The sequence below is a fragment of the Pollicipes pollicipes genome, unplaced genomic scaffold (genome assembly GCF_011947565.3).
Source record: "Pollicipes pollicipes isolate AB1234 unplaced genomic scaffold, Ppol_2.1 Scaffold_5724;HRSCAF=6776_pilon_pilon_pilon, whole genome shotgun sequence".
Lineage (NCBI taxonomy): Eukaryota > Metazoa > Arthropoda > Thecostraca > Pollicipedomorpha > Pollicipedidae > Pollicipes > Pollicipes pollicipes.
In genome coordinates, this window is record NW_023596746.1 from 21,778,408 (window position 1) to 21,790,748 (window position 12,341).

General features: G+C 53.4%; 1 protein-coding gene across 1 annotated transcript; it reads right to left on the reverse strand.

Moving 5' to 3' along the window:
• Positions 1-3,255: 3,255 nt before the first annotated feature.
• LOC119102810 (methionyl-tRNA formyltransferase, mitochondrial) lies at positions 3,256-5,903 on the reverse strand (the record flags this gene model as incomplete). Its single annotated transcript, XM_037226262.1, has 4 exons — positions 3,256-3,453; positions 4,096-4,180; positions 5,014-5,136; positions 5,785-5,903. Coding segments are annotated over 4 exons (468 nt in total), but the record flags the coding sequence as incomplete, so codon positions are not given.
• Positions 5,904-12,341: the final 6,438 nt, after the last annotated feature.

Here is a 12,341-nt window from a genome sequence, read left to right on the forward strand (position 1 = left end):
GTTGCTCAGGGGCCCTTTATGTAGGCCCCGGTTAACCTACCGACACACTTGCGATATGCTCATGGGCCCTCTTCTTTGGTCTAGGGTATTTTCAATTCTCTGTTACTTGCTTAGGGCCCTAAAATATTGTCAGGGGCCCATCTGATGGTCTGCTTGGGCACACTCAGTCCTTCGGGAGCCCTCCACACTGGGTGTTGGGTACTTCTTTTCTGAATGGGGGCCCTACGCTCTTGTGGCAATGCCTATCTGATAACCTGCTCGCGCACACATTCGATCGTTCGCGGGCGCTCTACACTGGACCTTGGCCTCGTGCTATTTGAATGGGCCCCTACGCACTTGTCAGGGTCGCCTCTGTTTGCCTCCTCGGCTGCACTGCATTGCTTGGGGGGCTCTGCGCATTGGTTCTTGATGTTTAAATTTAGTCATCTGCTCTTATCGGGGCCATCTGATAACCTGTTTGGGTACAACCCATCTTTCGGGGCCCTCCGCACCGGGTTTTGGGTACTTCTTATTTGAATGGAGGGCCTCAAGCTCCTGTCGGATCCCCTTCTGATAAGATGCTCTGGACCATTCGATCGTGGGCCACCTCTACGTCTGGTTTTGGGTACTTCCTTTTTGAATGGGGGCACCTCGCTTTTTTCGGGGGCCCTGTCTGTTAACCTGCTCTGGCGCGCTCAATTATTCGCGGCCCTCTACATCGTGTCGTGGGTATTTCATATTTGAACAGAAGGCCCTTTGCTCTTGCCGGGGCCCCATCTGTTAACCTGCTTGGGCATACTCGAATATCCGGGGGCCCTCCGCATTGTGTCTTGGGTACTTCCTACCTGAATGGAGGGCCCTACGCACTTGTCAGGGACCCTATCTGTTTGCCTCTTTGGCTACACTGGGTTGTTCGGGGGCCCTGTATATTGGGTATTGGAGTTTGAATTTAGGGCCCTACATTCCTGTTGGGGCCACATGATAATCTGCTGGGGTACCCTTCATTTTTCGGGGGCCGAACGGACCCAGTTTTCTTACAACAAAATTGGACGCCTTTGGACCTACAAACGACTAAGAACAATTGCTACCAAATGTAAATAACTTATGAAGAGACGAAGTAAATTTTTCCCGATTGAAAAGGCGTTACTTGGGGGGAAATTTGGCGGCTCATAATGCTGTCCAGAGACGTTACGCTGCTGCCCGGGCCCTATATGTCTACTTGCCGAGCCAATCTGATCGCTAAGGAGCTTTTCATGCTACCTTTGATCTCTCTGCATTTCCTCGTAGGGCCCAACGCTGCTGTTGGGACGCTATCTGCTTCAATGCCTGGGTACTCTTGATCGATGAGGTTTTCCTGCATGGATTTTTCCCACTCGTCAAAAATGCTCTATTCACTTTTCCGGAACCCCGTATGTCAGGGTACACTCAATTGCTCAGGGGCCCTTCATATAAGTCTCCAGTTCTTTCCACTTACTTGGAGGGCCTCGTGCTGTTCCTGGGGCCCTAATAAGGTAAGGCGTCAAGACACTCGATGTTCAGGGGCCCTCTACCTTGATCGAAGGATCTTTCCCTTTGATCTCAGTTGTGGAGGATTCTTCACTCCTATCGAGGCCCTTTTTGTTAACGTGCTCGTACACCAATGATCGCGCAGGGATATTAATTCGCGGTCTTGGGTAATTCCCCTTTGCTCAAAGGGTCTTGCACTCTGGGTGAGGCAGCACATGTCAGCCCGCCGGGGCACTACCGATCGTTAAGGAGACCACCCCGTTGGTCTTGGGCTCTTTTTGCTTGCTCTGAGGATCATATACTTGTTGACGGAAGCCACTTTGTTGGCCTTCTGCAGCACCCATGATCGCTCAGGTTTCGTTCCAAATGCCCTCGGTGCCTTTGCCTCAGAGCAGTAGCCGAATATGCGTCGATGGATTTTTACGCGCAATTGCCGAACGCAGTTTTACAAGTCGTCGACGTCGTATGTGTCATTTCCATCGACTATTGAGTGTGTGACACTTATCATATTAGTGCATCACGCTCTAAACGTACTTTGACCGCTAGGATATGTTGTACTCCTTTATAACAAAGGAAAAATTTTGCGTTAGTCATCAGCCATCAGCTGATTACATCGCCCAGCCGGCTAGCGGTAAAAACATAAGCTAGGAATCACGTCCGTGCTTGGTTTTGATGGCTGTTAGCAGCCAGCTCAAGTTTACTTTGCCTTTTGTTCCGGAACACTTAGCCTGAAAATCACGGCACTTTACACGGCCTGTAGAAATTGAGTGAATTCTATGTGTATGAATTAGTAGCATGCCAGCTTTATAGAGCTGTGCACAGCAAGATGGGTTTCCGTATTTATTAAATAAATGAATAAGTATATATATTACATATGACTTGTCTTAAAATGTAATGACCAGAAAGCAAGAATATTTTTTTGGAGTGGGCCCCAAGCTTCTGGGAGCCCCACAAAGTTGCGTGCCCCCCCCCCCCCCCCCCCCCCCCATTGACAAAATCCTGGATCCGCCCCTGCGGCCAGCCACCTGCCGTCAACCAGCACGTAGCTCTCAAATAAACTCTACCATACCACCGCAGCTTTTTCCGAAGGGCGCCATGATCAACACCAGCAAGGAAACGGCTGAGATCAATCGAGGTGGCGGCAACGATGTGACTGACGTCAATCCGGCGCACCGCCCACTCGACCAGTTAAAGGAATGTGCGCGTCCAAGCCGCACTGTCACTGGTTGGCTGACGACCCGATCCTGCGAGAGCTCATGCCCGTTGGAGATCCCTGCGGCTAATGGCTCTTTTAAGCAACGATAGCCGGTACCCTTCCAGTGACGGAGCGTTCGTGATTAGCTAAAACACCGGCCGGCATGACGCAAAACAAGATCGCAATTGACGGAGACGCACGGGTGAGTACGAGATCAGGAAAGCAGCGTACACGACACTAATTTCAAACCCCATCACCAATTGTGGCGTAAACAGTCCAAAGAACAACCAGCTCTGAGAAAAATTCGCAGAAATCCGGCCAGAGCACTGCTTTGAATTTCATGAGTCTGCTGTTTTCAGTTGACCCTTACCTTACGGTTTTTTTACCTCACGGCGTCCTGGAAACGGGCTTTTTTAACAAAATAACTGCGAAGTCAAAAAAGCAAGGGCTGGAGGCACTTCTAGCTGGTGGCACGCTGTTTGTTACTCGACGCTTTGTACCAAATCCAAGATCCAGCAAGTCGTCAAATCTCCATGAAATCCTTGTGAAACGCACAACTCAGCAAAACATGTATTAATTGCACTTCGTTCACGAAATCTGACTTGCACACCATCCCTAAGCCCGCACCGTCATCAGCTATCGAAGCAGCGCTGGTCGGCGTCGAGCCCACTGAGGAAGCCGTTGTAGAACTCCTCGCCACTCATGGCCGGCTTGCCCTGCAGCTGCAGCCGCGGCAGACGCAGCCAGCCGTCAGCGCAGCGCACGAGCAGCGCGCGCCGGCGCCGCTCGAAGCGCAGCAGGCCGGGCCGCGCCGCCTCCGCCGGCACCGCGCCGTCATCGTCGCCGAGCGCCGGCAGCCGGACACGGCGACAGCGCCAGGATGCCGTCAGCGGGCCGGGCAGGGCGCGGCTTTGGCGCAGCAGCGCCGCCGCCGGCCGCGTCCACTCCACGCGGTAGTCGGCCGCCGTCAGACGCGGCGCTGCAACAGGGACTGGCCGGCTGACGGGTCGGCAGCGGCGTCCGAAGAGAGGGGGGGGGGGGGGCTGGGACGAAGGCGGCGGGACTAATGGAGTGGGGGTGAGACAGAATCACAGCATACAGGGAAACATGACATTGTGCCTAATGACAGTGCGTAGGCAGAAAGGGAACCAGATGCCTGCCTCAGTCAGAATAGTTTACATAATGCTTCTGCATGCACGCAACACATACTGCGCCGACTTTAAGCCCTTTCTAGACAGGCCGACGTAGTACGGCCGGAGACCCCTTCTGCTCGGTCGATATTCCATCTGGTCGGTGGCAAGTCTCGTGTGGCCCCGCTCACCGAGCGTGACACCCTCCTCCGGCTGAGGCCGTGCGCCACGCAGGCTGGCCGGCAGGTCGTCCAGGCACCGCTCCAGCAGGGCGGCGCCCCGCTCGGCCAGCTGCTCCGTCAGCTGGTGCACGTCCGCCGACGCCGCCACCGGCAACGTCGACTGCGCCAGAACGTCCCCGACGTCAAACCTGCGCGCGTCACCAGTCAGGCCGATTCGAGTCGGTGAGTGATGGGGAGGGGGGAGCCGGCAGGCATCCGCCCCCCCCCCCAAAAAAAAATCGCCGGTAGATGGACAGCGGGTGTGATACTTGAGCGGCGAATAGTTAGTTGGTAGAAGTAGATGTACGAAAACAGCGGACGTGGCATGAAATGTACCCATTTCAGTCATGATCTCCCTTCAACTCAACACTGTGAGCAGACCGAAGTCAGCAGATGGAAGCTCAGTCTGCACTGCAGGCGAATTGCCGAGCTGTTTGAAGTCGTACAGAGTGCGTCACCCTCTGCCATGCAGACCTTGTAACAGCCGTGCCAATGTGCAGCAGCGCACACTCCAACTGGACTATTCTCAAGTCAGCGAGTGGCATGCGGCCAGCCTCAGCGCACGTGCCAGCCGCTTGAGTCGGCCGACCGGACGAGACTCGCCGCCGGAGCCGATCGACCGGACGAGACTCGTCGCCGGAGTCGGCCGACCGGACGAGACTCGTCGCCGAAGTCGGCCGACCGGACGGGACTCGCCGCCGAAGTCGGCCGACCGGACGGGACTCGCCGCCGGAGTCGGAGGACCGGACAAGACTCGCCGCCGGAGTCGGCCGACCGGACGAGACTCGTCGCCGATGTCGGCCGACCGGCCGGGGCTCGCCGCCGGAGTCGGCCAACCGGACGAGACTCGTCGCCGAAGTCGGCCGACCGGGCGAGACTCGCCGCCGGAGTCGGCCGACCGGACAAGACTCGCCGCCGGAGTCGGCCGACTGGACGAGACTCGCCGCCGGAGTCGGCCGACCGGACGGGACTCGTCGCTCACCTGTGGGGCTTGACGACCATGATGGTGACGCCGGTGGTGCGGTCGCCGGCCAGCAGGGCGTGCACCACCGGCGCTGCGCCGCGCCAGCGCGGGAGCAGACTCGCGTGCACGTTGATCACGCCTCTGCCGGCGGAGGGTGGAATGCCACGGTGCAGTAGGGAGTGACGCCATGTCGTAATAGGATTTGCAGGTCGGAGTAACCCCATTGTGTGCTTCGCCCATCCACAGTTGATGAGAACGCACTTTTGGCATTGGCGTGAGTCACATGAAGCAGTGTCACAAGTACTTGGGAAGCGTCGTAGCAAGGAGAATGAATACCGGTTGAGCTTCCAATTCTGAGAACGCGTCAACGCCCTTAGGCCACTAACGTTTTGAGACTCTGGCTCAGAGCACGCTTTGCAAACACTTTGACGGTACGCCCACAGCGGACCAGTGTTTGATTCCCGGCCGATAAAATGGGCTGCCACTATGAGCCATAGATTATTAAATGGAATCGGTTGATCTTGACTCAAAAACAGTCCCTCAACAATGCCTTACTCTAACTCCGCCTAGTCAGGCGCGAGTACACCCCGACATACGCGACCTTCTTGTCACACGCGACCTTGTCAACTTTGTAACTGTTCAACAAGCACGAGCACGGAAAACAGGTCAACGTCGTCATCTGACCATGTCCCAAGACCATGACTCCAACCGAATGTCAGCTGGCCTCGCTGACGGCATGCCCGAGGCCAGGCCCGTCATAGCCGCCCACAGCCCCCATCTGGCACGTACGCGGGGAACAGATCGATGAGCCGGCGCGGCAGCAGGTGGCCAAACGAGGCGACCACGCCCAGGTCGAAGCGGCCGGCGGCCAGCTGGGGCGGCCAGTCCAGCACAGGCAGGCCGTTTTGCTCGGCGTACTGCCGCACCGCCGTGCGCCCGGCGCGAAGGCGCACGCTCACCACAGCCAGGTCCGCAAGCTCGCCCCGCTCCCTGCCGACGGCGGCGCGCCAGTCAAATCAGAACGGACATGCAACTTCCATGTTCTGAAGGTGGTGTCAGCTGTCTTTAGGAGAAATTGTGCAAAGATGTAAGACATTGTATGCTGGATGTTACAGGCAAAGAAAGACCAGTTAGGCCAGGTACAGTTATCCCTATGTAAATTGCAGTGGTGGCTGACACGGTCACAATTTTCTACATGACCAGGCCAGCATAGCATACCAAGATGATGTAGTCAACCTTAGACCCTATCTGGGTCTTAGCTGGTGCAGACACACATTTGCTGAACAAACTAACTCAAAAGTTTGAAACCTGGGAAGTGGCATCTGATATATTGGTGGGCAAAACAAAGTGATCTCACCAGCAAACAATTTTGAAGATGCACACACAATACAAACCTTTTGGAATGCAGCATTTGTAAGGAGGGAATAGCAAAGTTGTCTGACCCAAAATACAGAATGCTCATTGGTTTTGAAATGCATTGCCCTGGAGGCACTTTAAATCCTCCTGATACAGTGCATTGTTTGCAGATTTGAATGGAAAGGAAAGATGTAAATAATGATATTTTGGGCTCTTTGAGCATTCTTGAATAAGTTTTTGTGAATGCCCTGGCCATTTTTGAATGGGCAGTATTCAGCCCCCATCCAGCCTGAAAATACAAATAATCAAAAGCAAGAACATGATTGCACAGGAAAGACCTGCTGACATACATGATACATGAATGGGCACACTGCAGAAACACAGCAAATGCTTCATTAATTATTGTAATACAAAAGGTTTAAGAATACCAATGCCACAGACTATACATGATACAGCATGTTCAATGCATAACAGAAGTAACCAGAGGTGCTAAAAAGAAAAGCCACCTCAATCATATGGGGGAAAAGACAACAGGCTCCTTATCCGGCAGCACCGGGTGAGAGTTCCGGGGCAGATGCATTATTTGGCCTCAATGGTAGGAAAGATCAGCTGACAACTGGCCAACATGGTCAATGCAAACTTGGGACAGGCAGCTGCAACAATGTGTTAAGTGCAAAATGATCCTGTTACATCCTGAAAGACAGAGGTACAATTGCACTCTAAAGTGGACTGGCTTAGCTTAGGTGGGGGTTCAGGGCACAGGAGCTTTCCTTAGGGAGTGCTCTGATCCCAAGCAAGCTCTACCAAACATTGGTAAGTAATATCCTGAGAATAAAAGGCACTGAGAAGCTACAGTTTCACAGCTTGTCCTGCATTGGAGACAACTATTACTAATGTCTCCTTTGGGCAACAATTGACAAGACATTATTTTGTCAATCAGTTTGGGGAAATTCAGAAAATTAATTTAGGTAGCAGACCATTAAGGATATTTGTTTAGGGAAATTCAGAAAAACAAGTTAAGTGACAGAGACTCTAACAGTAAATCAAACAAGCCATTATGTGAGTCACAACCAGATATAGCATGCACCCTAAATTTGTAACCAATCAAATTACCTACATATCCCATTTCTCATTATCTTAATCTAAACCCAGATAGAATGACCCAACCAAAACTGTATGCATCACTGCACTGCCGATAACCTCGAACATGTCCTTATCCCTTGTTATTTACAACAAGATGCAGGCGATGGAAAATGTTATCATATACCAGCAAGAAAAGTCTCATGCGGCTCTTCAGCTTAATATCATCATAACTCAGTGTAACTGTTTCAGCCAGCAAGAGGTTTTTTAACGGGCCTGAAGTGACGTCCAGAGGAAATTTGCCTCTGAAGGTCACGCAAAACGTCATGTTTGGTGGGGCAAAATTGTTTATTAGTACACTCAACTCTCACGCCGCCCCGGAGGTGAGTTGGTTCACTCCGCCACTCATACAGCCGGCAAAGCATAACGATTGTCTCGAGCGCGTTAGTTACGCTTTCTGAACCATGTCTGTGAAATAGGCGATTTATTCAGCGATTTTTTCAGCGACGAGTTCCGATTTCTCTGAAAAAGGGTCTCAAGGTCAATCCTGGCATGAGAACACCAAAAAATGGGCAGTTCCTTGTGCAGCTATTTTACACGCTGTGATTTATTTCCAGGTGTTCTCTGTCTGACATTTACATTCTAAGTTTACCGTATAGATATATCAAACATCTTCTCATGTGACTTCTTGTAGAAACACGGCATGCAGATAATTGTGCGGCAAGCAACGCAGAAAGTCATAGGCTGCGCGTATACACCCTTCAAAACGGAGGGCGGTTACGCACCTGGCTTATACACCCTCCAAAACGGGGGGCGGTTACGCGCCGGGCTTATACACCCTCCAAAATGGAGGGTGGCTACGCACCGGGCTTATACACCCCCCAAAAATCTTTCAGGTGGTTGTGCGTGTCAAGCATACGCGAATTGCCAGCCTTGGAGGAAAGCAAGTGCAAACAAGCAGAATCCCGTGTGAAAAGTCGACTCTATGCGTGATAGGCATCAAACGATCACGAAATCCATCAACTCACTATGAACCAGTCATATTCTGATCACAAATTTTCGGCCACCGGGCCAGCATCTCCAGTGGATGGATGGTTATCATGCTGGTCTCGCACGTAGTAAGCCCGGGTTCGGATCTCGATAGCAGCCGCTGCTGAGTGGGTGGCTTCATGGTCTACCGGCGTGGCGTGATGATGCCAATTCGCTTCACTTCTAAGCGGAATGGATTCTAATCTGGGTTTTTCATATGGGACAGTAGCGTATTTTCTAATGCCCGGGGTAGGACTAAAGATAAAGAGGACTCCCTCCCTCCAGGGGAGGTAGTCCACACCCTACAGAGATATTGAGAATCCCGTGAAAGTTGACCGCTAAATCTAAATGAGGCCAGCAACTTGTGTAACCATAGACAGTCCTATTTCATCTGGGAATGTTCAGCCGTGAGTCAGAATCAATTAATGAAAAGTTAGGTGCACACTACCCTTCCGGGCAATAGCTTAAAGACCATTACGTCCCAGTCCGGGGTGTCTACCAGCTGCCATTCTCGCGACATGGAGGCGGGTTCGCCTGATGAGCTCGTCTGGAGGCCCTCACAAATGTACGTCCTACATTGGTGTCCTCTCTGGCGCGGAAGGCACTCTGGCGGCTTCTGGCCGGGACATTTGACCCGTAAGAGGCGCAAGAGCCCTCATTGGGGCAACAAGATCTCTGATAACTGCAGGTGATCCAATAACTGGCACAGAGATCCATGTTTGGCCAACGAACCCTTGGCTAAAATGGAGTGAAGGGCCCCGCAAGGGGCCCGGGTCACCCCTGGCCGACTCAGGACTCCTTCCGTCACAGGACCCCCTGCTGGGCATTGGGGACCTGGCCGTCAAAAGACCACTTATTGCTGAAGGGACTCCGACCAATGCAAATCACGGGCCTCAATCTCGTTCCTGCTAGAGAAATGGGACCCCAGGGTTCAGAACAACACGGAGTCAACCATTCGGTGTAGTGGTCGTCTCCGGCCGAAATAAATGCCCGCACTGTCCCAGGGGTCCACAATCGGCCACAGAGGCATATTGGCTGACATTTGGGATCACAGCCATGCGGGCCCGGATGACCTGCAGCCTTACGGTCATTCAGCCTTCCCATCCGCCCGTTCATCGTCAGTCTTGAAGGGCACATAGGTCCCTCTTCGGGCATCCTCGTACACTCCCTGACCAACTCGGGGCCCTTGTCAACACCGGACCTCCGGTTAGGCGCTGTGTGCCCCTGGCCGACACAGGAGCCCCTCATTGGCTCGGGGTGCACCGGCCAATGTAAATCGCAGCTCCTGACCATGTTCCTGCTTGGGAAATGGGCTCCCAGGCCCAGCCCGGGGCCCAATCGGTGCAACGGGGCCTCTGGCTGGTATTTGAGGGTCCGACCCGCGCCCCCTCAATGACCTTTAGCCAGCACTTCGGGTCCCATATCGGATTTACGGTGCTCCCATTTGAGATTTCGTCGTGGTCACCTGAATGCCACTTCAGGCTTAGGATCAATCACCTTCTCCCTACGAAAGTCCGACATCACGGGAAAACTGAGTTCGGTGAGGGGCAAAAAAGTGGAAAGTAACAAAAAGATCACCCAAAAACGTACGGTAACAAGCAGGGCGAATCCAAAGAGGGGAGCCGCAGGGCATGCCCCTCCCCCTTGGGCCCCGGAGGGGCCTATTGGCTCCGAGGGGGCCCATGGCCGATCGAACAGGTGCAGTTTTTCTAACACAAAGCGCAACAAAACTGTGTGTCTCTCGACTTCCAGGCCACCAGGGACAGTTGTAAGCGAAAGTGAAGTGCCTAGAGAAGTTCCAAAGATTACTCAATGATCAGAAAAGTTGTGAACTGGCAATTTTAACCCCCATTACATCGTCTAGGGCCCCATGCTTTTTCCGGGGGACCTATATGCCCTTTGCAGGCTCATTTCGGTCGTTAAGGAGCATTCCACGCTGTCCTTCATTTTTTTTTTTGCATTTGCTCGGAGGGCCCTGCGCTGTTGTTGGGCCCCTTCCTGTTAGCGTGCCGGGGCAGTCTTGTCAATCACGGGCCCTTCCACGAATTATTTCCATTCGCCAGAAAGGCTCTGTGAGCGGTAGCCAAAGTCCCATACCTTAATCTGCCGGGGTGTTCTCGGTTGCTCAGGAGCCCTTTACGTGGGTATCGCTTAACCTACCGACACACTTGCCATATGCCCATGGGTCCCTTACATTGGTCTAGAGCGTTTCCAATTCTCTGTCACTTGCTTAGGGCCTACACTCTTGTCGGGGGGGGGGGGGGGAGGGAGGGGAGGCCCACTTGATGGCCCGCTTGGGCACACTCAGTCGTTCGGAGACCGTCTACACTGGGTTTTTGGTACTTCTTTTTTAATGGGGGGCCCAACGCTTCTGTGGGAGGGGGGGGGGGGGGCTACCTGATAACCTGCTCGGACCCATTCGATTGTTCGGGACCCTCTATATTGGCCCTTGGACACGTGATATTTGAATGGGCCCTACGCACTTGTCGGGGGCCCCCTCTGTTCGCCTCCTCGGCCACACTGGATTGCTGATGGGCCCTGCACATTGGTTCTCGGTGTTTAAATTCGGGGCCCTCTGCCAGCATCGGGGTCATCTGATAACCTATTCGGGTACACTCAATCTTTCAGGGCCCTCCGCACGGGGTTTTAGGCACCTCTTAATGAGGTAAAAATAGGTATTAAAAATTAGGTACCTCTTAATCTAAAGCCCCTGTCGGGCCCCCCTCTGATAAGGTGCTCGGGCCCAATCGATCGTGGGGCACCTCTACGTCTGGTTTTGGGTGCTTCCTTTTCTAATGGGGTGCCCTCCGCTCTTTTCGGCGGCCCTATCCTTTCACCTGCTCTGGCGCACTCGGTTATTCGGGGCCCTCTACATCGTGCCGTGGGTAATTCATATCTTAACGGAAGGCCCTACACTCTTGCCGGAGCCCCATCTATTAACCTGCTCAGGCACACTCGAATATCCGGGGGCCCTCCACATTGTATCTTGGGTACTTCCTATCTGAATGGAGGGACCCACGCAATTGGCCGGGACCCCATCTGTTCGCCGCTTCGGCCACACTGGATTGTTCGGGGGCCCTATATATTGGGTCTTGGTGTTTGAACTTAGGGTCCTACCCTCCTCTCTGGGTCACCTGATAATCTGCTCGGGTATACTCCATCTTTCGTGGGCCCTCCGCGCCGGGTTTTGGGTACTTCTTATTTGGATGACGAGCCCTGCGCTCTTGTCGGGCTCCTTCTAATACGCTACTCGGGCGCATTCCATCATTATGGGGCCATTCATTTAGGATCTTCAGTGTTTCCCATTCGAATGGAGGGCCTTACGCTCTTGTTGGGAGCCCTATTTGTTTACCTGCTCGGGCACACTCGATCATTCGGGGGCCCTCTACCTTGGGTCTTGGGTATTTTTTTTATTTGAATGGAGGACTCTACACTTTTCACCGGGCCTATATGTCTACTTGCTCTGAAACACTAGATCATTCGAGGGTCCTCTGCAGTCGGTCTTGAATACTTCCTATTTGAATGGAGAATCCTACGCTCTTTTTGGGAGCCTTGTCTGTTAACCTGCTCGGGCACACTCGATCATCCGGGGGCCCTGTACATTGGGTCTTGAATACTTCCTATTTGAACGGAGGGCCCCAAACTCTTGACGGGGGCCATATATGTTAACCTGTTCTGGCGCGCTCGATCGTTCAGAGCCCTACACATTGCGTCGTGAGTACTTCTTATTTGAATGGATGACCCTATGTAGTTAGCGGGCCCCATTCATTAACCTGCTCGGGCTGGTAGCGCATGCAGAGGGTGGGGGGGGGGGGGGGGGGGGGGGAGGGGAAGTCACAGGACCATGCCGAGGGAACCTAAAGGTTCCGAAGGGGCCCATA